A 23,399-nucleotide genomic window follows, 5' to 3' on the forward strand; every position below is an offset into this window, starting at 1 on the left:
TGTTATTATTGGTATTCTTGTCGCAACTCAACGCTGCTAAATTGATCTTTCCCAAAAGTGCCCACACAGTTGGGTTCCCCGCGGATTTCTTAAGCGAGCACTGCGAGAATGTCAACAGAAAAGATTCAAACATTAAAATTGTTCATTCGAGGCTCATATCTTCTCCAAAACAGGCTGCGAGCATTGTTTCTTTCTAAGTAGGTCAGTATGATGTCAACATTCTCTTACATCCGGATCCGGTTGCATATTTTACCAAGGCAGTTCTTTGTCCACACACGCTCGGAACCACGTATGCCAATCCCTAGTCTTCTTTATCCCATCAAAGATAAGGCATGGTGTATCACTATCTTCTCCGCCGGCACTGTCCCCAACAGGATGAACTGCCGACGTATCAACTCCATCCTTCTGGGATTGATCACTATCACGATCGTGGCAGGAACGAATGACTTTGATTCTAACTTCCCTACAACCTTCTCTTTCAGTGAAACCACATCATTCGTTTGGTTGGATTTCAAAGATTCGAATCTTCTTTCCTTGTTTGTTATAGGAGATACAGACCAGTTTGAGAAATTACAGCTTCCATGTTTGTTCTATCCCCAGCATCCCACCCAGAAAGTAGCAACTGTCGTTTCTAACATGTATCAAGTGGATCCCCAGTCATGCCGACGATATACAGATAGCATTAAGAATTGTTTAGCATGGGGAAATAATGGAACTGCGACTTTTGGGGGCGATTATGCTGCAACTCTCAAGGCAGGCAGACTATACCACATAGTGATCAACTATGAACTGCAAAGCGATTCCTCTCAACACTCGTCAGAGTCAGAGGTCTTTCGAATGATCAACCCGTTGCCTGTTCCGACAAGCTCTGGGAAATCAATTAGTCCGACCTCATCACCAACAAGCTCTTCCACTCAATCACCGAACAGCCGGCTCACTACACTCTCCGTATCTCGGTCTCTATCCAGTCCTCCCAGCACAAGCCGAACCATAATCCCAAGCTCAAGCTCCACAACTTCAAGATCAACTGTAGCTTCACCATCTACTCCCTCAACATCAGCGCCAACATCAACACCAGCATCCCCAAGCTCCTCTCCCTCATCCACCCCCCACAGCGGGCTCACTCCCGGCACAAAAGTAGGAATAACAGTTGGAGTCCTTGCATCAATCATAATCATATTTTTCGCAGCATTTTTCATCCGCAAGAAACGGCAGGCCAAAAAGAAAGCACAATCTGAGCAACAGCGTGACCAGCCAGCCAATAGAGAGACAGGTATTAACCTCGAGGATATATATTTCTCGCTTGGAAGTCCGGTGACGTATGATAGCGTGTACGAAGGACGTCGAGGCTGGCGTCAGAGGCATTTACCGCCGATTTTGATACCGGGGAGGACGACAGGGAGGGTTCAGAGTCAGCAAGAACTGCATGGTAGTCCTTTCTGATGTAGTTTTTGAAACTTGTAGAGAGGGTTTAGACGGGAACAGTTCTTCACTGTAGCAAAACTTTGTATTTAGTGCATAGCAGTGTAGTTTTTGAACTTCGCACAGCTAAGAATGAGCTTCAGATGTTGGAAGTTGAGGGGTAATGATAAATCATATTCTGTTCAATTTGAGTGTATCTGATGCCCTATGTGGTACAGGCCACACGAGGCCACTGCTTTTGAGGCATTGAATACAAACCCTCTCGACCTGCAAGTAGCAGGAATTGGTCTTGACTTCAAGACTATCTGATGATATATGTCGATTCCGCAGCATTAAGGGCCCGAAAATTACAGATAGGACAACTTACAAATTTCTGCCAGAGTTCCAGGCTCTGATGATCATCCGTGCAATCATAGCAAATCAAAGTCTTGACTTTCAAGCCTCAAAACTTCCAGATCGCTCTTTATCTCAAGCCCCCTGTCGAATTTAAACCCTCTTTCCATTACTAACCCAGTGAGCAAGTTCTCGTCTCAAGTCCCAAGACCAGCCAGGCATTCGAGATTTTCCCACGTATGTCGTTTTGGCTCTATCTCCTCTGCGAGTATTTGCCACTCACTCACTCACTCACTCACTCACTTACTCACTCGCCACTCACAATCAAAAACTTGGCAGACAAGAAGACAAGAAAATCAAAATTCCTCATCCATCGTACTCGTATCAAAGTCTCCTCATCAACCACTGACATCAACGTCTCCATTCAGGGCACAACCTACCTATCCGCGAGGAAGTATCCATCCCCCATCCCAGCCAAGCCGAGCGGAGGTCCTCTGACCCCTCCGCCCCGCCACCCGCCAAGCATTGGCCCGCCTCTCAAGTCTCAACCCGCTCGCACGCCCCCATTTTAGAGTTTCGACCGCCGAGCGGGATGGATGATCAGGATCAGGACTTACGACGCCGCCGCCGCCGCCGCCGCCACAGCATGATACGGGCGAGACGGGTACGGCATCCTCGGTGCTATTATTACTGTATTGTTGATGTCGATCGGGATCAACTGCGAAGCCGGGAATTCGGCACGGCTTGGACGCGGGAAGGAAAGTTTGTTTGTACAGTACAATAGCAGGTTGGCTGTACAGTACAGTACTGTAGTTTGCAGGAAAAACGGGTTCGGAGATATAACTCGCGTTTGCCATTGCTTGACCCGGTGCATGGACCAGGTGTGTGGATCTTGGGGGCTGAGCATGTTGATCGGTCTGGATTGACGTGTGTTTGTCAGTTCCGTGATGAGCCAGCCTGATGACTACTACTGTCAAGAGTTTTGCGCAAGATGGGAAGATCTGAAGGCTTTTGGGGTGGTTGTTGCGAGTGCGTTGTTGGGGTTGGCGATGTGTTGAAGAAGCCGAGGCAAGCAAGCGAGTGAGACAGAACCCTGATGATCTTGGTGGGATCTTCGTAGATTATTTGACGTCGTAGAGTGGATTTTTTGTTTCTATGATTTGCAACAGGGATTGGTAGGTTAATCAATTTTGTTTCAAAGCTTATTTTCATGTTGCACTGAAGAGCCGTTCTGCCTGTACAGCAGTGATCGATGGAAGGCCCTCCGCCACATTTCATTTGTGGAAAATGTTCGAGTGCAATATATTTTACTTAGCCGTGGAAGCGAGACCATGGGTGAAGTCGATTCTGGGAAGTCTCCCGATTGCTTGAGCTTCAATTGGCAGGTCTGTAAGGCTGAAGCAGCATGCACACAAGATATAGATAGCTCCGCGGAGTTGACAGGTAAAATACACACACAGGGTTAACAAAGCACTGTTCATAAAGTGCTCAGGAACAGAACGAGAAAGCAAGCCAAAGCAAGCCAAACATTCGACTCGAGGCGCCACAAGTGTACGAGTACGCGACTTGGCTTTCGCTAGTTCTCCCCAACGTCAACCGCGTCGTTAGTCTCAAAGTGTAAACCGAGGCAATTGCTTTTTTGGTATCTGACACCGGCGATCCCAGTCCATGCTTTTCTCTCTTCGCAAGCTTGTTCTTTTTGGGAAACAACATCGAGAGGATGCGACGGTGCAAGGGTTAGAGGCGAGCCAAAGAAGCAAACGCCAGCGTCGCAAGTGCCGAGATGACAGACAGGGAGCTAGGCGTGGGGGAAGGTAGCATCCTAGATCCGCGCGCTGGTGAATGGCACCGGCGACTGGTCAGTTCAATGAAAAGGACATACGATAGATAGTTCGCCATCGTGCATACTTTATCCCTCCGAGGTTGACCTCCTTGCTAGTGAGCTGTCAGTGGCATGTGTGCCTAGCACAGCTGGGATACTACTACGCCGTTTCTTGGTCTACTTTGCTGCTGCATTGAGCGATGCAGGCAGGCCGGGGCACAAATCATCTTTTCGGATTTTCAAGACAGTTCTGTTCTCAGCCTCTACAAATACGAATAATATACGGCCGTCTAGGTTCTGGTTGTGGGTCAGAAATGAGACGCTTCCGACACCAAGCTTAGCTCAAGCTTTGCTGAGAAAGTTTCCCGGGTTTTTCTAAGTTATGTCTTACTCATGTTTCTGACATGCGACGGGCGCCTATGTGGTTGCAGAAGTGTCGTGGGGAGACCGGAGGACGACGTTCATCTGTTTTTCTGTCTAGGCTAAGTACTCAGGTTCGAGGGTAGACATCACAGGCTTCAACCAAGAACTGTGTTTCTTTCTCGCCTTGGACAATCCACGAATCAATACAGCCTCTTCAAACATCGCATAACTTCATCCTTCCTTGGCTCTTCTTCTCTCCTTCCCATTCGGTGATCTCCTCTTCTTTGCCAAGATATGTCGCTTCTGTACTGTACAGTAATCGTCCTGTCGTCCTGTCGTCCATCTCTTCAGGCTTTGACTTCGCTGTAACCTTCTCTTCTAGATTTCCTTCTAAGCCCTGGGCAGCCAAACTTGCGAACTCTGTGCCCTTAATGCCCAAGTGATCGTCCCTCGGCCCGCCACATCGAGCACCTCTGGCGTCTGTCAAACGAAGCCCTAAGTGTAAATGCCGTTCGCTGGCGCTGTCAATCGTACGGCTAATCGGAACTCCTAGTGCGAGAGTTTCAATGCCGCCCACTGGTCGCTGGTCTTTGGTCTGGGCCGGCGCTATTGGTGTGTCTGAACCCTAGCCTAGGCCAGCTGTCAATAATGTCATTGTCCTTGGCACATTTGGATAAGAATGTCATTGGTGGGTCCAGGCTAGGAGTTAGGGGTTTGTCACTGTTTTGTGAGTTTGAGGAAATAATGGGGGCGAGAATGAGTCGGATGGGGGAGAACTATTCCGATGGGGGTTGCGTTGCTGATGGTTTGACGTTTTTTGTCCTGAACCACGATCCATGCCATACATAACATGGAGGAAGGAGTTGGCATGAACAATGTAGTAATGAGATGCTTTTTCCATGCCTTAATCAGTCAACCTATTCAGATCGACCACCCTCTCATCGCTCAGCACGCTTCCAATACAACTCTATTTCGAAGAAGTCCAAACATGTTCCAGAAAAAACGAAGTCCTCGGAACCGAACCATCCCATCTCGCAACCTAACCCTACTTTCAGTCACGTCAAGCCGCTCAATGCACCTGTCACTAGGATCAAAATATTCCGGATACGACCTCAGCGTCGTTTCCAGCTTGTTTCGTTTCATCCCCGTTTTGTTTCCTTCTGCCATAGCACATCTCGCCCCAAACACCTTCTCTGATTCTCTACTGTAAAGTAATCTTCTCGTGAGTCTCGACGGTGCCCTGTCTGCCCTGTCTGTGGCTTCTCTCCCTCCACCAAAATTACGTACCGTCATCACACACAACACCCTCACGGAAATAATACCCGTCCCTCCCTGAGCATCCACCCCCCTGAGCCGTGCGTGCATGCTTGAGTGTGGTCGCGGTGCCCCCAACGGCCAAGTTAGTGGTTTCTTCAGCAGCGGCGGCAGACTTTCAGCGACAGCGACTGAGCGACTCACCCACCCCATCCAACGGCTGTGACCCCCCGGATCCCTGCCCACCTCGCAAGACTACCTGCCTCACTAAACCTTCTTTTCACAAGCCCGAGCCCGCTTCCCCCTTAACCCTGAAATCTTGATCTTGGCCCTGCCTCTTGCCATGACCATGACCATGACCATGACTTTGACGTGACATGACAGGCGCAGCCGCGCCTGCGAGGCCTGCTCATCGTGGCTGGAGCCTGGCTGCCTGTCTGCATTCTGCAACCTGCAAAGCCTGGAGATTTTCCAGACGGAAATGCAAGTTTAGGTGACAATCCTCAAAGATAATCCCCCTAATTACTGCCGCGCCCCTTGGCACCAAGTGCCCCTAACAATTGGTTCCCCCCGGCCACTGTACTGTCATCTACCTATCTATTATTCCGCCCTGCGTGCGTGCGTGCTATCTGCTGAGGGAGCGGAACGGCATGAGAGAACATGATGTAAGCGCTGAAGACGAGCGGCCACGAAGCCCAAGGGTAAAGATTCATGAATGCGTTTAAGGTTTCTGGTGGCGAGTCATCTGAACTTGTTCTGGGCCTCCTTTAAATGGTTCTGGTTGGTTTTGGGTTGGGCCATGTCAGTCAGGCCTGAATTCGAGTTCTTCAGCATGCTTTTTGTCTTTTCGCTAATAGCCTTTGGAGAAGTGGTATGGCATTAATCAGGACTGGGATGGGGAAAGTATGGAAAAGCTTCTAAGCAAAAGAGTTTGTTAGGGCATGCGGTTATATGACATTGACAGTTTGATATGAACTTTACTAGATAACTTGCCCAGGTTCATCGCATTATCGACGTAAGAAATAAGATGTTGACATGCACATGTCTCAGATTCTAGCTTGGTATACTGTGTATGATTTTTGTTCTCTGCTCTATCTTACTATTACACGCCCTAAAGTACAACCGCCTCCTTCTCATGGCCGGCAACCTTGCATCCGTGGTAGCTTGCGTAATGGTGGCGATTTTGAGACTTCCCAATAGAACCTGGTCCGGAATCTTCAATTCTATGCCTTATGTGCAATGGTTCTTGCAGTGATCCTCCGCGAGTTCCGGAAGTTAGGATGAGACTTGCAATCATCTTGTCAAGGAATCCCTTGAAATGATCGCTCACCAGGTATCCAATCCAGAGGGTGGAAGTAAAAAGTCTTGGGAACCTCCAGTGCCAGGTCGTTCTCGCGGCAGTGGTGCTTTTGAGTATTCGTATAGGCCCTTCTCTGTTTCCCATTTCTTCGCCTCAATCATCGTACACACTTCCATCACCATCACTGGAGCCCCTGCGGTCTCGGTTGTCTGCGTAAACATTGTTTTGAGATTGCATGCCTCCATCTGCAGAGCGGGCAGATCGAGCAGTCGATTCGGCACGAGCGTTGTTAATCATAGCTGGAAGCTGGCGCCTCCTGGCATTGATGAACCAGTTTGAAATCTGATCTATTCTAAATTAGCATTGTCTTCAGTCATATGCCTGGTCGCGAAACTCACTCATTTGTAAACCAGTCTGCCTCATCAACTCTTGCTTCTCGTCCTCGGTTGGGTATGGATGTGTCAAATGAGAAACGAACCAGGCCCTCAACTTGTCGGTGGTCTCTTTGGGAAGATTTCCACGTCTCTTTCTTTGTCGTGTGTCGCCCTCTCTGTCATTTCCATCTGTGCTGTACGGGTTCATGCTGTTGGGGTACATGGCATGGTGCGCTGAAGAAAAGGGACTCCGGTCATTTCCAATTGGATAAGATGATGATGGACCAGAGAATGAATGTCCACGAGGTTCGTATCCATAAGCGTAAGTTGGTGGTTTCTGGTACGACGTGGAAGGCTCAAACGAGGATGTGAAGGGAGGGTACGTTTGTGCGCTGGCTCTTGGGGAGCCAAAGGAGTACTCGGAAAAGGGCTGCACACTGCGAGGTATCGTAGAGCTGTGGTTTTGTATCAAGGACGGTAAGCTTGGTAGCGTTGGTCTGTCGTCCGGTCGGGGTGGCAATTCGTAACTTGGAGTAGTCCTCATTGCAGGCAGGCCACGGGTTGACTGGTAAGGACTTGTGCGGGCAGAACGAGTGTCGGAGGTGTATGCGGTGCTTGCACGTCGAATAGGACCAACAGTTGCCGCACTGTGAGGACGGTCCATTAATCTGGGGCTTCTATGAAATCTTGGAAATGCCGAGTCTCTCGAATCCTCTGCATCTTCGTCCTCGTCTAGAATCCGCCGACGCTTGCCGTTCGATATAGGTGACACATCCGCTCTGTACTCTGCCTCTCGTCGTTCGCCTCGACCTGAAAGATCCACGAGCTGGCCAAGTGTCAGTAACTGTAGGACAAGACAAGTGATTAGGTAACTTACCTCGCGAATAGGCGGTAATTGTACCGGAGACATTTGTAACTGTGCAGACTGGGACCGTGATCCAGATTCGGATCGTGGCATAGAAGACGTATCAAGTTTGGTATCGAGCAGAGATGTCGGGCCAGGCAGGTGGCGCCCGGGCGATTGCCTGATGGTCAGAGCCGGCATGCTCGCGCCTTCTCTTTCTGATCTCGGACTTTCCCACGGCTTGCTTGAATATCGATTTTGGGATTGGTGAAGTTCCATTCCTCTCCTGCTCTCTATTGAAGCAGCGATGCTCAGAGAAGGTGCCTTGGGCTGCGGGTGTGCGAATTCCCAGCGGTCTATAGTTTGGCACAAGTCAGAATGCATCTTGATGAATAGTCATGCGGAATGAAGTAAACCGGTGACGAGACAGTACAGGGCTGTGATGTGAACAGAATTTTGAGTGAATGAATCCATGGATCACTTGCTGCAAGCGACAGGCGATTCATGGAACTAGAGGTGATATGACGGCTGTCATCTGTCATAGAATGCTAGTAGCCCACAAAGACAGACTTCGAGACTAGACTCCATGTAGTGACGGGAAAAAAGCGATGCAACGAACATGCAGAATAGACCAAGTGAACAAACATACCAGTTTGGAACCTCTTGTTTCCAAAAGCGAACCTGCTTGAAGTCCACACGTCGTCGTGCCCCGCAGACACCTGGGTGAGGATGGCGGTGGCCAGCGTTGCGACTTAAGGGGTAATCTCTGGGAAGAGCGGAATTTTTTCGTTTAGAAGAATGAAGTCACGGATGACTGAAAATGGGATTGTCGGGCAAAGAAATCCAGTCGAGTCGAATGAATGGAACGAATCTTGACACTAGCTCAAAAACAGGTTACGGTTGCTTAGAGTTTAAGGATGCGTCGATCAATGAACGGTTGATTCTTCTTGTCGCAGAAAAAATAGGTGACGGCTGGGTCAAAGGTGCTGTAGAAGATGGCTGATGAGAATAACTTTCAAAAAAGATGTGATCCGGTGGGGAAAGGGATTGTTGTTATGTCGTCTGGAAGTGGACTCTCCTGCCTCGACATGGGGTGGGAGATCATATAAGTACACACGGGTATACTCGAGTGCTTGGACCATGGCCGTGTTGATCGACGGCCCGCTGTACATGCCGGGGTAATGGTGGGTGTTTGCCAGAGAGTCCCGAAGAAGTAAGATGGAAACAGGGGTCAAGAAACAGATGAAGATGAGGCGTAGTTGAGGTGAAGTGGCGCCGGAAGGTGGAGCTGGTGCTCCTTAGTAGCTGTGTACTGGACTGCACGAGCTGCACTGCACTGCACTGCACTGCACTAGGTTTCTGCAGAAAGGTTCGTGCTGGCTGGGACCGAATGAAACATCGTTGTTTAGGTAGGGACTACTACTAGATAGGAAGGCTGGGAGAGCCCAGAGACATACGGAGGCATACTCATACTCATACTCATACTCATCTGGGGTTGTTGCGAACACTGAACACTGCACACTGCCCACTGCACACTGCACACTGCCCACGGCGCACCGCTCGAATAGGTCTTCAAGACCACAGCTACCACTTTTCTGTCTAAGCAGTGCCCGACCAGGGGAAAAACGGATGTCTGGATGCACTAAATTATCCATGATGTGAGCAAAGTACGGCAATGTCCCTTCAGCATCCGCTGAGCTACGTAGGAGGCCAGGTCCAGGGCAGGGCACAGATACCTATTTGCTCCGCGCTGTCCTATGGGCCATGGCCCGACCAGTAGCGGACAGTAGCGGGCAGCTGTGGGGAGTCTTAGGGAGCACAGGTGTGTTCCCAGTGGTGCCTGTTGTCTTGTTACCATGCCCGGATAGGCTTGATGGCTGGGCTCACTAGCAAGAAAGATATCGGGCTAAGAAGCCCGCCAACACAGATGCCGCAGCGTCAAGATAGTGACGGTGACCAGCCCAGGGAGCTAGCTAGCAGTAGCCTTGTTGTTCTGTCCAGGGTGGTCAGGAAGATTGGTGCCAGTGGCACTGCAGAGTGGTGGGAGCTGCAGCCAAATTCCCCGAGAAGAAGCAGGAAACATTCGATGCCGAACAGGGGGAGGTTTGGAAATGCAACTTACCGAGGGGTCAAGGACAGTGCAGAATCTACACCCCACTCCACCCCCTGTGCTGTGGAAGCGTTGCGATTTGATCACCAGCCTGGAAGACGCTACAGAGAGTATCACGACAGTGCATGGTAAGGGGGGTGAGAAGCAGATGATGCCAGTCACAGCATCGTATGTGGTTCATCCGCCGGTCTTGGCTGCCCAGGGACATGATATACTTTGGAAGGAAACAGATGAAAGCGGTGACTTCTCTCCTTTGGGACGCCGCATCGGTTCATCGCACTGATTGTCCATGATGAAAAGCTTGCGAGTTGCAAAAGAAGATATATCTCCGATGCTTTCCCTGTCAACATGTTAGGTTGGGCAGTAACACAATTGCTTGTTCGGCGAAGATTTCCTTCTTTCCATATTGAGTGCCAGGCATAATTCCTTTGCTCTTATGGAGGGAGACGATATCCCGAAGTCGTCACTAGGATACATACTATCCTGTAAAAAGCATCTGAAAGTGGCAGACGAGAGGTCTGGGGTGCCTCAGATCTCATTCTTGCGATGTCAACGAGGACTTGCTACCCGGAGCCGACTGGAGATGCACTCTGCGGCTGCTCCTTTCAAACCAATAAGGTTATTTTGCATGTATGGAAGCAGAGCAGCCGATCTTGATGTGCTCTCGAACACGTTTTCTCACAGTTGGAGCTAAAGTCAAATATCTGAAACATTCTTGTTGCTAACGGGATAGCCTTGGGATCTAGGGTGACGGTCTATTTGGCAAGACTGCAGCTCAGTGAGCTCAACATGCAGGCACTCAGTTCTCGTGGTCTTGGGATTGACAAAACTTCAGGGTGCAGATTCTCTTGGACCTATCGCAGTTGCTGAGTTGCAGCACATCGCTCGGACAGCTGACAGGCGATTGACTTTCATGCTCACTGGAGCACATGGGTAGAATTAAGGTTCGCACGTTCGCGCATTGTTTCTCTGCTCTTCGTAGATTGAAATATCGGAGGATTGGCTTGATAATGCTTCGCGAAGTAAACATTCTTGCGAGTGTGTTCCATGCGTCAGTTGAGCAGAATTTGACACTTCATGCCGAGTTTGACGTGGGTTACGGATGAGGATGTCAAGGATGTAAGAAACGTCAAAGACTCAAATTGGGTGGTATTCTAGTAGCCCAACCTGTTGAGATTGGTGTTTGGCTTCTCGAGGAGAGCGACAGCAGTCCTGCTCTTCGATTGGGTCACCATCGTTCATCTTCTGTTTCGCTCTCGGCCCTTCGCAAGCCACCCACCCTTGTCTTTGGCATACGAGAAACAGAACGGAAGGCCAGGTCGACTCTGCTTCCTCAGTAGCCACAGTTGCCTTGATCGACGCTGGGAGTTGGCATCGTCCTGCCGTTGTCAAGGACATCCACGGCGGGGAGAAAAGGGAATAAGGAGCATGGCTCGGCTGGCCCGGTGGAGGCAGACTTGTGGATGTTCGCAAAGACGGCCGGGTAAGCTTGGACGGTGGACTGTGCGTACCATCATAAATCTCCGCTGGCTTCGTTCCGCGTGCCTGGTTTCCAGCACATTTCTGGCGAGGGAAGATATGGAAGCCGAGTTCTCTTGGAGGCGATGAGTGATTCTCGCGACATAGGACGTGCTCAACAGGCGCCTACTGGACAGGGCTGCATGTTGTTTCCAGAGCAGTTGGAAGGACCATCGTGAGTCCCCTGGGTCAGCCCCTAACTAAACTTGAGTCAATTAGTATCACGGCCGTTGAAGTGTCTTCATCCCGCATGCATTGAAGATCTGCCAGGGGGACCTGGCTAGTTGGGAACTTGACGTTAGTGCAATGCACGCCACAACTATTATCCCGAAGCAAGTCCAGTACGGAGAGCACGATCATCAGTTCCCCTGTGATCTCCAGAAGCACCTTGATTCAGGATCCATTGATATCCTCTGCTGTTAAGAAACGAGATTATCGAGAATCTCAATGTAAGACGATATCGTGCCTCTGATAGAAGTTTTGGGACAACCAGCAAAGTGTCAGCGAGCCGCAACACATGCTGACTAGTTTCACTCACGGTTGGCTAGCTGTTGACTGTGTGAAGCTTCCGCCTCTACAAGGTTCATGCCGATAAAGGTCGATGTGTCAAAAGTCAAAACATCAGAAGTTCCTCCCAAGTGTTTCACAGTCCACCTGCTAGCCCCTGCTGAATCGTTGACAGCTTATGGACGGCTGGGGGAAATTGGTATGCTATTCTGAGAAGCACTAGAGGAGAGCGAATAGCTAATGTGATTTTAGGTGAGAACGGAGGTGGCCGATGAATTCATGAACTGGTTGCTCTTCTGCAGACGACAGAAACACTCTTTGGTCCCGTTTTCACTTGCGATAATTCACGCAACGACCTACTCGAAAGTCTGTAGCATGCCCTTGTTGCTGATCATCAAAGTAGAGAGGGTCAAGCAGAAATCTAGAAGCATCAGGAGTAGATCAGTTCTGTAAATACGCAAGTGGAGTGCCATGACCCGTAAACTACCACCACTGTAATTTGCTAATCTCTCTGCGGGGTCTCTTCCTCTCAAGGACAAGACTAAGACGAGCATTTGAGACATGTGTGCAAAGCCATCTGCAGCCAGCCATCTCATTTGGTTCTGTGGTCCTCCAGGCGTTGGGGTTCTGGATGTTGTGCTCGAATTGTATTGCAGTATCTTGCAGCACTTGCGAAATGTTAGTATCCGTGCTTCTGCGCCTCGAGAAAAGGCTGAAAAATAACAATCGGACGAAGTGTCCACTGTGCCGACGAGCACAGGCCATGACCGGAGAGACGGTAAGAGGAAATTGACTCGGATCTTGACCTGCGTGGACATACAGTTTGTGTTTCGCAAGCTTCGTGGGGAATACCCAGCTTCCTTCCGTGCATGAGGCAAGACTTCGAACCGTGAGAGGGTTTGCCATCCACCAGAGCAACCGCGATTACATATCTGGGCGGATACGAGTCTCTGAAACGACAGCACTGATTGAAGCTTCGGCGTCTGACTTTGAGGTGAGAAGCTGGTCTGCTAGGAGGATGGTGTGAACGTCAGAACAGGATCGCCAACAGGGATGGGGCGGACGATTCGTCTGACAGGACGACTTGGCACGAGTACGCATGAAGCCAGATGTTTCAGCGGCCGATCGCAAGTTGATTGTTCGTTGTACCGTCACGCTGAACTGCAGAATCTGGGATGATGATCTAATACATGGACACGGGTTCCCAGCTTAGAAGATGGCTGGCTGGGACATGTGAAATTGAAGGCCCTTTAGCAGCCGTTATACGAATTTTTCAAGTTTCCAAAACGAGAAACATGATGTGGTGGCATGCATGCTGTTCTCGTTGCACTGCTACTGGCACGGCAGGTTGTTGGTTCTGTACGCGGCACGAGAAGGTCGAAATCTGGTAACGAGATTGACGAGAGAGACCCTGGTGATTGTAGAGAAGCTCGTTGGACCGCGAAGATCCCCAAGTGGACACCAATGCCAGTCACGGTCGAAGCTGCAGCTGTCAATCGAGATCCGATCCCTGATTCCCCTGATCTGACTCCTCGCTTGTTTTATTTTCCCCCACGACGATGCGCGGATCACGACAGGACCGGAACCAGGATGTGTTATTGCCTGTCCTGTCAAACATCGCTTTGACTCGCAAGCTGTTCTTAATCTGGAAATCGATGCTTTCTTCTTCTTCCCTGGTTTGATGTTCAGCCATGAACGGGTCTGCCCGCTGCCTGACCTGCGGATGAACAGTCAGTTGTCATTTTCCAGTTCATAGATCACTCGGCTCCACTGCAAAGTAATATCGTAGATATTAAGATGGTTCATGCGAAGCAGACAGGCTGCAAAATCATTCGCGAAGCTCGCAGTGGCATGAGTAGCTTTGAACGCTTTTACCTGCAGATCGTTATCATTGAAAAAGAAGGTAAGCAGGACAGAAGGCTGTCCCAGCGATGATGCAGTATCTGGAGTCACAGCATAACCCGCTTCAACATCTATGATAACCATCTCTACTGGTACTCATCATCTATCTCGCAGGCGGGAAGCTGCAGCTCTTGAGAGCTAAGCTGCGAGTCCGTACCACGCGTATCTTGCACTTGGGCCTCGCCATTGTCGAGGACTGCCTTCTTCCATGACATCGCAACGGCTAGATGCATTCCGAGCCTTGGGAATAAGCAACTTGCAACAGTGACACCTGGAGACGTCGGAAAGCGAGGGCTGCTGCACCATCCATGCATCCCGCCGTCTACAGCACTTTAGAACCAGCTACTCGGGCTTCGTGACTTTTTCCGCACCCATATCGGGCTCTTCTCACGAAGTGTCAAGTTTCATGACTCGAGCCAAGAGCGTCAGACAGCGGCACAGACAAACGGGTGTCGACAGGGAACGGGACGATCTTCGATTCAAACGGACGCCAGCATCCTGGTCGATGCGAGAAAAATCTCGACTGAGCCCAGCGTGTGTCGCCCCATGTATCAGAAGTCAGGACCCCGAACCCACAAACAAAATCCGCGAACCGATGTTAACGTCAAGTCATGTCGAAGCAAGCCATGTCAGTTTCTGGAGAACATTGTTGAGAGTTGAGACAGCTAAGCTAGACCAGAGATCAGCGGGCGTTCGTTCCCTGAAGGACAGTGCCTGCGCCACAGGCCCGGCATGGTGGACCCTGAGGCTTTCAGAACACAATAGTACCGAAATCTCAACCCATGAGAAATTGCATGAAGTCGCCATCCCAGGAATCGTTGGTAGTACAGCACGTAGAGGACTAGATCTGGGTAGACGTACAGCTATATGATCAACATACAACATGTGCTGAGAGACCCGTGGAAACGTGCAGCGGCATGCACTGCCCATATCCAATATAAATTACAGGCCAGCCAGCCCTGAGCCGCCCTAGGTTGCAAACGCTGGGAAGCCAAGTTTCCAGGGCGGCTGAGCCCCCACAAGCCCCCGGAAGGACAGACGGACCACCCCGCCATGAATTCAGAGTCCCAGAAACAACAATAGCACAACGTGCAGGCACATAAAATATATTGTCGTGTCACTGAAACATCTGAGAATCAGGAAGATGCCATTCATATGCGATGACCCGATATTGTTTACGGGATTCGACAGGCTAAGTTACCAAGATCCTAGCCATGGGTTTGCACAGGCCATCCTCTGTACAACAGATAAACGACAGCTGTCACATCAACCCCCTGGTTGTCACCTGAGGAGAGCGAGGTTTCGACCTTTGTGTCACTGGAGCGGCCAACCAGCTTCGTCGCACCCCCTTGGTCTATATCAAAGGACATGAAGGACTCCACGGACGTTCTGCTATATTGCTGCTTCCAGATCCAGGCATGGCAGCGACTGGCTAATGCTAAGTGGGTGCCGTTGAAGTGACAAGTCGAGATCAAGAGAGGAAACGAGGTTGCGAACACGAGTGCATCGCCATTGTAGGTTGGGTGTCTTGCAGCTCGCATCTTTGATTTCAGCGGGCCACCACCCTACCTGTAGGCAACCAATCGTGCTCTCTGTTTGTCATCGCGATGATGTTGTCCGAATACGTAGGTAACAAGTTAGAGTCAGTTTCCCTTCGTATTTGCAGGTGGGCGATTTTCCAACGGAAAGTTCCTTCATTCCGAACGTCCTGGTGTTAGGCAGGAGCCATTGTTGTTGCGCTACGCGAGCGCAAGATCTTAGTTTCGAGGTCGAGGCCAGGCAGGATGGTAGGTATCCTCAAGGCCTTGGGCAAGCGTAGCCGCACTGCTCACTCACGATGCCACCATCAATCGGCATCCACGTCAGAAACAGGTTTCCCCTTATACCATACCCAGTTCGTTTTGGTAAGGGTGATCGTTTTCATGGGTCGTTGAGCTACAAGCCCGATGTTTTTCCCGACATTTCTCCTGATCTTCCCAGACATTTTTCCGTCCACGACTCAACATCTAGAATGAGGCTTTCAAGTCAGATTTTGCCATCTGTCCGACACAAGCACTTCTCCTTTCTCAACCATTTTTAGAGACCAATGCCACAGGCAGATTCTGTTGCCTCGCTAAAAAGGAGTTCACCACATCGTTCTTCGTGTAACCCGAGAGATGCCCTACCAACCGCCCTCGCGTTGCATCATTTGTCTGCAGTAGAATCTGCCCCTGCCGGAAGATGACCGAACTGGATAAACATAATGTCTGCTACTGTTAAACACCTCGTCATCACGTTGCTAATAGCTAGCCAGGACTGCTCGTACATCATGCCTTCCGACATACCCCTTGCGTCACAATACGTAAAACCTGTCAACTTTCTCTCCGCGAGAATTCTAGACGCCAGCGACAGGCTCTGGCTCCAACCAGATTGTTCCTTCATACTACCTCCTCTAGCACTCCTTCACCCAGATGTCGTGTCGAGCCGATGATGACAAATTGTCACTTCGACGAAGCGATCACAGGGTCCTGAAATCAGCCATTAGCGCCGCCTCACGAGTTCCACGTAGAGACGGGACTGCGGAATTAGAGGACTTGAAGGAGACCAGATCAGGCAAACACCAAGCCGTGACGGCGTTGGCGGTGCAGCTAATGTCAATGTGACAATCCCATAGCAGTCACGACGGCTCCTCCGCTAAGAGAAAATGGCGCGTACTCCCGGGGTACATCCGACAAAGCCATGTGCTATCTTCAAAAACTGTACTAAAAATCCCACCGGCGGAATGTCTAGCACAGCTAGGTCTTTTGACAACGGCGTTACTTCCCCTGGAGGATATTTGACCGAGGCAACCCCCTCTTGGGAGGAGAATCGAAGTCATGATCGACGAGCCGGGGCCGCCTGTTGTGCCATGCTGTATATACTGTGATGGCGACATGTTTGGAATAGCATGAGGCTTGTGGCGTCGAGAGATCCAGGAACGATTTACCTCGCAGCATTGATCTGGCCACTATCTTTTGGATACTGTTCGTCGTCAAAATGTAATGCCTCGCACCCCCGCATCGTCGCGGCCTCGGCTTCTTTCATCTCCCGTCTGGAGACTCCAGACGGGAGCCATCTTCATATACCGTGACTGAAACAATCATGTCTGCAATTGGTCAAGTCGACCAAGATGAAGATGAAGGACCAAACTGAATGGAGAAATACAGAAGCTAGCCGGGACTGACCAAGCCAGACCTTCAGGAGTTTGCATGCAGGTCGACCTTATGTCAAACTTGCATCGTGCATATGCAGTCTAGTGTTTTCCAGCCCAGTGAACTTTGAAGGATCATCCAAGGTAGCTGGAAAAACTCCAGGGAGGTAAATACTCCGGTACTGCAACGACTGCCGTGCGTGCATTTACTCAAGACTAGGCTTAATCGGATATTGTAATCGTAGAGTAGTAGATCTCCAGAAATGATAAGACATCTAGCTACCTTTGACACATCTTCTGACATGCCAGTTCTCCAGCTGTGTTGATTTGTTGGCGGGCATCGTCAACTAGTTTTGCTCAAAGGCTGCAATAGTACTGACATGCTTGCCGTTACTGCCCCAAAACTTTTGACAAAGAAAGGTAAGGTGTCAAGTAGCTCTGCTTGATCAGCCGTGTGGCTCGAATGCTCCCTGTTTCTTGACGTCGAGTACAGCCACACTCTTACAACGAGGTCCCCGTCTGGTCAGAAAGACGAGCCCGTTAGCTTGCCCGTCAAAAGATCTTCAGATCCTATCAGAAGATCGTCGACACGTTCCTGGTGTCCTCAGACCCTCCCCCGCAGTCTGGGCTCCAGCGACCCGGCTTGAAGTCTCCTCGTAGATCTTCGACTATCGATTCGGAACACTTCTTTGTTTGTTCCTACTGGTATCATAAATAATCCGTCAGTGCCTCTAATGATCTGCTCATGCTTTTGAAGTCCTCAATGCACCAATGTTGCCTTACCGTCCATGGCAGCTGAGGCCGAAGGCTTGGAACTTGAGAGGCTAGTTCTTCGCAAACTTCCCTCCAAACAGAGAATGCAAAAGCAACCATAGTGTTGAGGACTAGGCTCCAGCTAATCTGCCATAACTTTTCACTTTCACGCTCCATGTCGAGACAACTGCATGATCAAACCAACCGCGTCTATGTCGTTTAGTTGCGTCCTTATTCTCACCTCAATAAACCCCGTCCCCTTCGTCGCCAGCCTTATCTCAGAGACGTATGTGAAAGCATTATTGTGGCGCTGCCTGCTATTTTCCCGTCTCAAAAGTAAGAATATCCACCGCTCAAAGTATACCCACTGTTCTGTATCCCAAGGACGGGAATTAGTAAACAGATTTTTAATCTGCCTTCTCTCCCCAGCCCCCTCATTGCGCTATTACCACACCTGAATGAACTTGAAAACGGATCCTCGAATTCGAGTAAAGATATCCCGTCACCTAGATCATGCTCAATGGAGCAACTTCAATGTCAATTGATGTGGTCATGCAATCGACACCCCCCCCCCCCCCCCCCCTCTGAACTGCGCCCCGCCAAACATCTAATTCTAAACATTGAAAAGTCGAACACTTCCACCAAGCTATAGAAAGGTCGACGTGAAAGACTTTCGTGACCATGCTCATGCTGTCTGTAGCTTGTACGCTACAAAGTACCCAGTGAACTTATCTGTGTTGCAGCGAGGTCAGGTAACACACCTCATTGGACTCCAAAATGGTGGAATTGGCTCTGGCCCTCTGGGAACTTTGCCTTTCTTGATCCTTTCAGGTCTCTCCAAACATTTATAGGTGATAAAAGTTAGATTGTATGATAAACAGTCGACCATAGCCCTTGGAATAACTCGGACGTCCATGAATCCAGTTCAATAAAGTGCGTCCTCATAGGATCCAAATATTCTTGCATTGACGAGCGGGATATCTTTGGGATCCAACCGCCTGGGATGAGAGAAATTCATGTTTCGACAATGAAGCAATTGGAAGTCGGGGAGAGAAAATATGGCAGGCGAGGATGCCAGTGGCAGTGCCCAAAAGATGTGTGACCTAGATTCGGATGCATAAGTGACACCCGAGTCATCAACCGCCCCTTACCTACCTCTTCGAGGAGGACGCGAAGCTGAAGCATGGACCCTGAAAAATCCAACAGTAGTGTGTCAGAATTATACGCCATTGAAATCCATGGCTAAATGCCACCCACCATTTCCACCTCTTATGTCAAGCGGCAAGTTGCTTACAAGTAGAAACAGAATTTGGCTCAACATGTAGCACGACACCCTATTCCCACCCTGAAACCCATTCTTCAGGGCTCTCAAGCTCCCAAGATATGTTAAATATTCTTGTGGCGCGCGGAGGGTGTCGCGAAGCCTCAAGAGCATCCCAGTCCAGACTCTCGGGCTTTCTTTCAGCCTTGATCACATACACAATTTGAGATATCTCAACCTTCAACTTGGCAAGTGGTAAATGCTTCTTGGGTGTGCGGAGAATTCGCCAAGTAGTTTCGACAAACTCACTATCGAGATCTCGATCTTTATTATGTTCGTCCAGCTCGGAACCCAGTGTTTGGGTCCTCAGTGTCAATGAACGCAGTGGAGGAAAGACGATGATGGCTTGCAAAAGTTGGAGATGCTATGAAAGAGAATATCAGCTTGACAATGTCAGGAAAGATAAATTGTATGTCGAAAGTCTAACTTACATCATGGTTGGTCCTATCAATTTCAAGGTCCAGATTCTCAATCAAAGGACAATATCCACAGATTATGGTTATATCACTCGATGACAACGCGGGAAATACAGTCGGAGCGAAAGTTGCGAAGAATTCACGGGATGCCGATAATACACGAGAATTTCGAAAGCGTCCCTTCAGCTTTGAGGGTCCACGAAGCCTGCAAAACTCGATCATGAGCCTATTCTGATAGGTTTCGTTGATATCGCAAACACGCAGAGCTCGAAGCGAGCGCTTCCCGTTAAACGACGCAATATCAAAATTACTGAGCATGGTCGACACGTCGATAGACTCTAGAAGAGGCAGTGAGGTGAGGAGTTGATTCAGTAAAGGGCAGTCTGCTTTTGGTCGCGATCGTAAGTCGACGGTCTAAATCAGTGGTCAAACAGATATCCATTAAACGTCCGTAATCGAAGGAAATCATCTGACTGTACTGTCCGAAGGAAGGAGTCAAGGTCTCGCATCTCCATATGTCCCAACTGAGAGAAGCTCCCTAGAGTGACCTACGAATCAGCAAAGCCCCCCACAGTGGCAGGACATTGTAGCTGGTGATCAGCAATGACGGCCCGACGGGTCGTGCTCTGATTTGCGTTTGTATGATGACGTCGTCTTGAAGAATATAATGAGACTCACATAGCCTCATCACATCTTGTTTTTCGATCCGCCATTTATCCACAGGCACTGAGAGATATCTGATGGCGGGTAGAGATCCCGACTCGGGGTTAGATTTTTCACGCTTCGATGTCATAGTAATAGAGTGGATCCCTGAGGCGGCACGAAGGAGGTTGTGTAGTCCATTGACATTGGGAGCGAATGCTGCGACCAACAATATGGACTCTACATTACCTGCAGGAAATGACAAAGCGAGTTGTGACTCGTCTTCTGCTTGCAACGGGCAAAGGTAGTGATCGAGATTGAGCGAGATATGACGTTGCTTCTTGAGGATGAGGTTGCTAAGACCCAAGGGCATTGGCTTCTCAACACTCCAGCTGCAGACATTGTCAACTATTTCCCACACACTATAGGGCCGAAGTTACCGAATGGTCTCCAATCGCTTGCATTCATCCAGTAGATCACAAATTGGATACCAGTACACTTCTTGTGCGCGGAAAGTTACGTGACGAGTGTGTAGACAGATGTTATGTTTCGTCACTTGAGAAAACGGATTGCCTATGTGGCTCAAAGTACATTTACCCAACGTCAGATTACGATATCGAAAGGGAGTAACGAAGGTATTGAATTTCCATGACACCAGCTGCAGGAGAGAAAGGACTCTGGACTAGACCGATATTGGTGATCGTCCGCCAGCTATGCACTTGTGAGAGATTTTCTGTAAATAGGCAATGGATTCCCACCATTTCGAGTATGATCAACATGATCTCGGGACTGAGGATTTCAAGTGAGAATACCAGAGAATTTCTTGCCTGCGTGTCGTCGGGCCGGGACCGCGTCGCAGGCAGTGACAACATGCCCATCATCTCTATCTAAGATGAAATATATTAAAGCTGCAGATTTTAGTATTGCGGAAATTGCCTTTATGAACTTGGCTTTGTGCTAGAACGCTGTGATGAGGAGGTCGAAAACACGCAGGTCCGTGACTGTTATTGTCCCGTGTGCCATTAGTCAAGCGCTAGCCTTACCTTGTACGTCTAGCTCTCAATGAGCTCGAACACATCCTCATACAAATTTGGGCAACATCAATTTCTCTTGTAAGGATCCTACCATCAATGCTCTTCGTACAAGTTCTCACTAACAGACGATCGACCCCATCGGCCACGCAAAAATTGCAGCCACGCAAAGCTGCAACTGAACAAACTTAAACCGGCGCCCAAGCTCCGTCTTCAGCTACAACCACATCTATTTCAGGTAGTCCCATTCCACATTGAACAAGCTGTGTTAAGTCCTGAACTTTATCTTCAAGAATATATGCATGTGCTCCGTGGACAATAATGGGTCTCGTTTCATACACCAGGTTGTACAATATCAGAATGACTTGTGATCTGCAACCACTCATCGGACCAAAATAGACATCACGTCCACCCGAGAGATGCCACAATATTTCTATGGTTTAGACCACGTTCTATACTCTGCTTGAACATTTATCAACGATCGGAAGGGAAGCTGTACTTTCCACACCAGGCGACACCAGACGTAAGGCGCAATTATATGGAGGGGAAATTGTCCCCGCTTCTCGGCTTCCGCAACGGTACTTGATCCTGGGGCAATTATGACAGTACCCGGCCACACGAAGCGTGGCTGAAATTGAGGGTCTTGATATCTTGGCACGAATAAAATGGTACGCGTGTACATCGTTTCATCCAAACATTCCACACAATGCTGATAAATACCAATTCAGCCGCGAAATGTTTTGATGACGAAGTGAGGATAGAATGCCAAATATGGAGCACTTACGACTGGCAATCATCGACGTCGACATGGGCTGAATAGGTAACGGCCTTGTTGCGGCGTAGCTGCCTGCGTAGTCACGGAGGAAGTCGAAACAAAACACCAAAGTTGTGGAGTTCGTCCGGACATTCAGCAAGCGGATGCCATCCCGTTGGGCCTTCAGAATGGTGACATTGTATGGATGTCCACAACAGTGAAGATGGAGTCTCCTGTCAGTGTATAAATATACGCTGATTTTCCTTCATTTCAATTCCATCCTCATCTTCTTCTTCGACATCATCGTCTTCTACCTCCTTCTATCACCATTCCAGCATATTATCACTTCAGCAGCGACACTCCATTCACCAATTGAATCATGAGATCTTTCGCCCCTCTCGTACTCGTTGCTTTGGCCACTTCTGCCTCAGCTCAATCTCTAGCAGCTCCTGTACCACCAACCGATCTGCCCTCGGGGCGTCCTTCAGGCATCAGAACCGGATCTGCTCCATTCCCTCAAGGAACTGGGGGCTTTGGGGGTCCCCAAGTATCTGGAGAGAGACCCACAGGCGCTTTCCACAGCGGATTTCCGTCAGATGGCTTTGGTGGAGCTTTCGCAACCGCTTCTAACCGGCCTCACCCTTCTGGCGTGAATGCTCCCTTCGAGAGTGGCTTTGAAGGACGACCTTCAGGTAGACCTTCAGCAGTGCGTCCCTCAGGCTCACATGTCCCACCTGCATTGCCTGGCATACCTACAGACATTATCGCCCGTCAAGCCCCAACCGGTTTTGAATCTGGATTTGAAGGCACCAAGCCAACTGCGGGCTTTCCAACTGCTGGCTTTCCACCTGCGGGCCTCCCAACTGATGGAGCTTTTCCATCAGGCGGGTTGCCATCAGGCGGGTTCCCATCAGGCGGGTTCCCATCAGGCGGGTTCCCATCAGGCGGATTTCCAACAGATGGATTTCCAACAGATGGATTTCCAACAGGCGGATTTCCATCCACTTTCCGAACCCGAGTTCGTCCAACTCCCTCTGCTTAGAAGTCGCAGAATTCGCAAGCGTCCATAGGAGAAGTTGTTGGAGATATATGGGGCGGAGACTGATTGTACCACATGCTTGTCAGCATTTTCTGTATATAGCTTGTTTCTTTGGTTGGATTGTTTTTTGCCTTTGACGTCCGAAAGTTGAGAAAAACCAGAACCTGTCAGCTTGATCGGGACGTGGCATTTGGGTATTGCAGACGAGAACAGATCAATTGATGCTATTCTCCAAATCTTGGCTTCTATCCTCTTGCATGTCTCGACGCCCATCTGAATGGACACCAACGATGTGCTCTTGATTCCCTTGGTCTAAACATTTTGGCGCGAGTCATCCCATCCAGAATGGCCTAATACTTGGTACATATGCCATGTTTTAGTACTGCAGTCTCCAACTTCTTAGTTCAAAACAGCTGACGAGATTCATGTACGATGCCGGATACCTCCGAAAGTTATGTTGTCCATCTGCCTGCCTCTCAAGAGTCAAGATGCTGCACCACAAGCAGGGATGTTCGCGGAACGGGG

The 23,399-nt window shown here is 49.6% G+C and overlaps 6 protein-coding genes across 8 annotated transcripts; 3 read left to right on the top strand and 3 right to left on the bottom strand.

The window, feature by feature from the left end:
* Window positions 1-207: 207 nt before the first annotated feature.
* Window positions 208-2,421, top strand: ONS95_010058 (uncharacterized protein; the record flags this gene model as incomplete). Its single annotated transcript, XM_058503624.1, has 1 exon — window positions 208-2,421. One exon carries the CDS (start codon window positions 208-210, stop codon window positions 1,441-1,443), a length of 1,236 nt encoding a protein of 411 aa, XP_058360336.1. The 3' UTR covers window positions 1,444-2,421.
* A 2,408-nt stretch (window positions 2,422-4,829) lies between these two features.
* ONS95_010059 (uncharacterized protein) lies at window positions 4,830-8,965 on the bottom strand. Of its 3 annotated transcripts, XM_058503625.1 has the most exons (5): window positions 8,362-8,965; window positions 7,746-8,068; window positions 6,893-7,694; window positions 6,176-6,841; window positions 5,440-6,111 (listed from the first exon to the last, which is right to left on the bottom strand). In XM_058503625.1, exons 2-4 carry the CDS (start codon window positions 7,989-7,991, stop codon window positions 6,648-6,650), a joined length of 1,242 nt encoding a protein of 413 aa, XP_058360337.1. In that variant the 5' UTR covers window positions 7,992-8,068; window positions 8,362-8,965; the 3' UTR covers window positions 5,440-6,111; window positions 6,176-6,647. The 3 variants fall into 3 exon arrangements, with proteins under 3 accessions (XP_058360339.1, XP_058360337.1, XP_058360338.1); XM_058503627.1 differs by lacking the exon at window positions 8,362-8,965 and having other exon boundaries at window positions 4,830-6,111; window positions 7,746-8,196; XM_058503626.1 differs by lacking the exon at window positions 8,362-8,965 and having other exon boundaries at window positions 5,725-6,111; window positions 6,188-6,836; window positions 7,746-8,196.
* A 4,750-nt stretch (window positions 8,966-13,715) lies between these two features.
* Window positions 13,716-14,718, top strand: ONS95_015057 (uncharacterized protein). Its single transcript, XM_058508742.1, has one exon. It carries the CDS (start codon window positions 14,156-14,158, stop codon window positions 14,618-14,620), a length of 465 nt encoding a protein of 154 aa, XP_058360340.1. The 5' UTR covers window positions 13,716-14,155; the 3' UTR covers window positions 14,621-14,718.
* A 239-nt stretch (window positions 14,719-14,957) lies between these two features.
* On the bottom strand, window positions 14,958-15,290 carry ONS95_010060 (uncharacterized protein; the record flags this gene model as incomplete). The annotated part of the gene is made up of 1 exon (XM_058503628.1): window positions 14,958-15,290. One exon carries the CDS (start codon window positions 15,288-15,290, stop codon window positions 14,958-14,960), a length of 333 nt encoding a protein of 110 aa, XP_058360341.1.
* A 3,715-nt stretch (window positions 15,291-19,005) lies between these two features.
* On the bottom strand, window positions 19,006-20,162 carry ONS95_010061 (uncharacterized protein; the record flags this gene model as incomplete). The annotated part of the gene is made up of 4 exons (XM_058503629.1): window positions 20,087-20,162; window positions 19,883-19,946; window positions 19,424-19,822; window positions 19,006-19,356 (listed from the first exon to the last, which is right to left on the bottom strand). The coding sequence occupies exons 3-4, from the start codon at window positions 19,724-19,726 to the stop codon at window positions 19,006-19,008; spliced, it is 654 nt and encodes a 217-aa protein (XP_058360342.1). The 5' UTR covers window positions 19,727-19,822; window positions 19,883-19,946; window positions 20,087-20,162.
* A 959-nt stretch (window positions 20,163-21,121) lies between these two features.
* Window positions 21,122-23,313, top strand: ONS95_010062 (uncharacterized protein). Its single transcript, XM_058503630.1, has 2 exons — window positions 21,122-21,319; window positions 21,375-23,313. The coding sequence occupies exon 2, from the start codon at window positions 22,215-22,217 to the stop codon at window positions 22,875-22,877; it is 663 nt and encodes a 220-aa protein (XP_058360343.1). The 5' UTR covers window positions 21,122-21,319; window positions 21,375-22,214; the 3' UTR covers window positions 22,878-23,313.
* The last annotated feature ends 86 nt before the right edge of the window (window positions 23,314-23,399 follow it).

Source organism: Cadophora gregata (assembly GCF_030347475.1).
Source record: "Cadophora gregata isolate MNR1 chromosome Unknown scaffold_4, whole genome shotgun sequence".
NCBI classification, from domain to species: domain Eukaryota; kingdom Fungi; phylum Ascomycota; class Leotiomycetes; order Helotiales; family Ploettnerulaceae; genus Cadophora; species Cadophora gregata.

What these genes read in the sequence shown, in the direction of transcription:
- ONS95_010059 (XM_058503627.1), bottom strand. Translation starts at nt 8,096, where the DNA reads ATGCATTCTGACTTGTGCCAAACTATAGACCGCTGGGAATTCGCACAC. An exon ending in AATTACCGCCTATTCGCGAG is followed by an intron (nt 7,695 to 7,745) that starts GTAAGTTACCTA and finishes ACACTTGGCCAG; the next exon opens with CTCGTGGATCTTTCAGGTCG. An exon ending in GCAGACTGGTTTACAAATGA is followed by an intron (nt 6,842 to 6,892) that starts GTGAGTTTCGCG and finishes AATTTAGAATAG; the next exon opens with ATCAGATTTCAAACTGGTTC.
- ONS95_015057 (XM_058508742.1), top strand. Translation starts at nt 14,156, where the DNA reads ATGACTCGAGCCAAGAGCGTCAGACAGCGGCACAGACAAACGGGTGTC.
- ONS95_010062 (XM_058503630.1), top strand. Translation starts at nt 22,215, where the DNA reads ATGAGATCTTTCGCCCCTCTCGTACTCGTTGCTTTGGCCACTTCTGCC.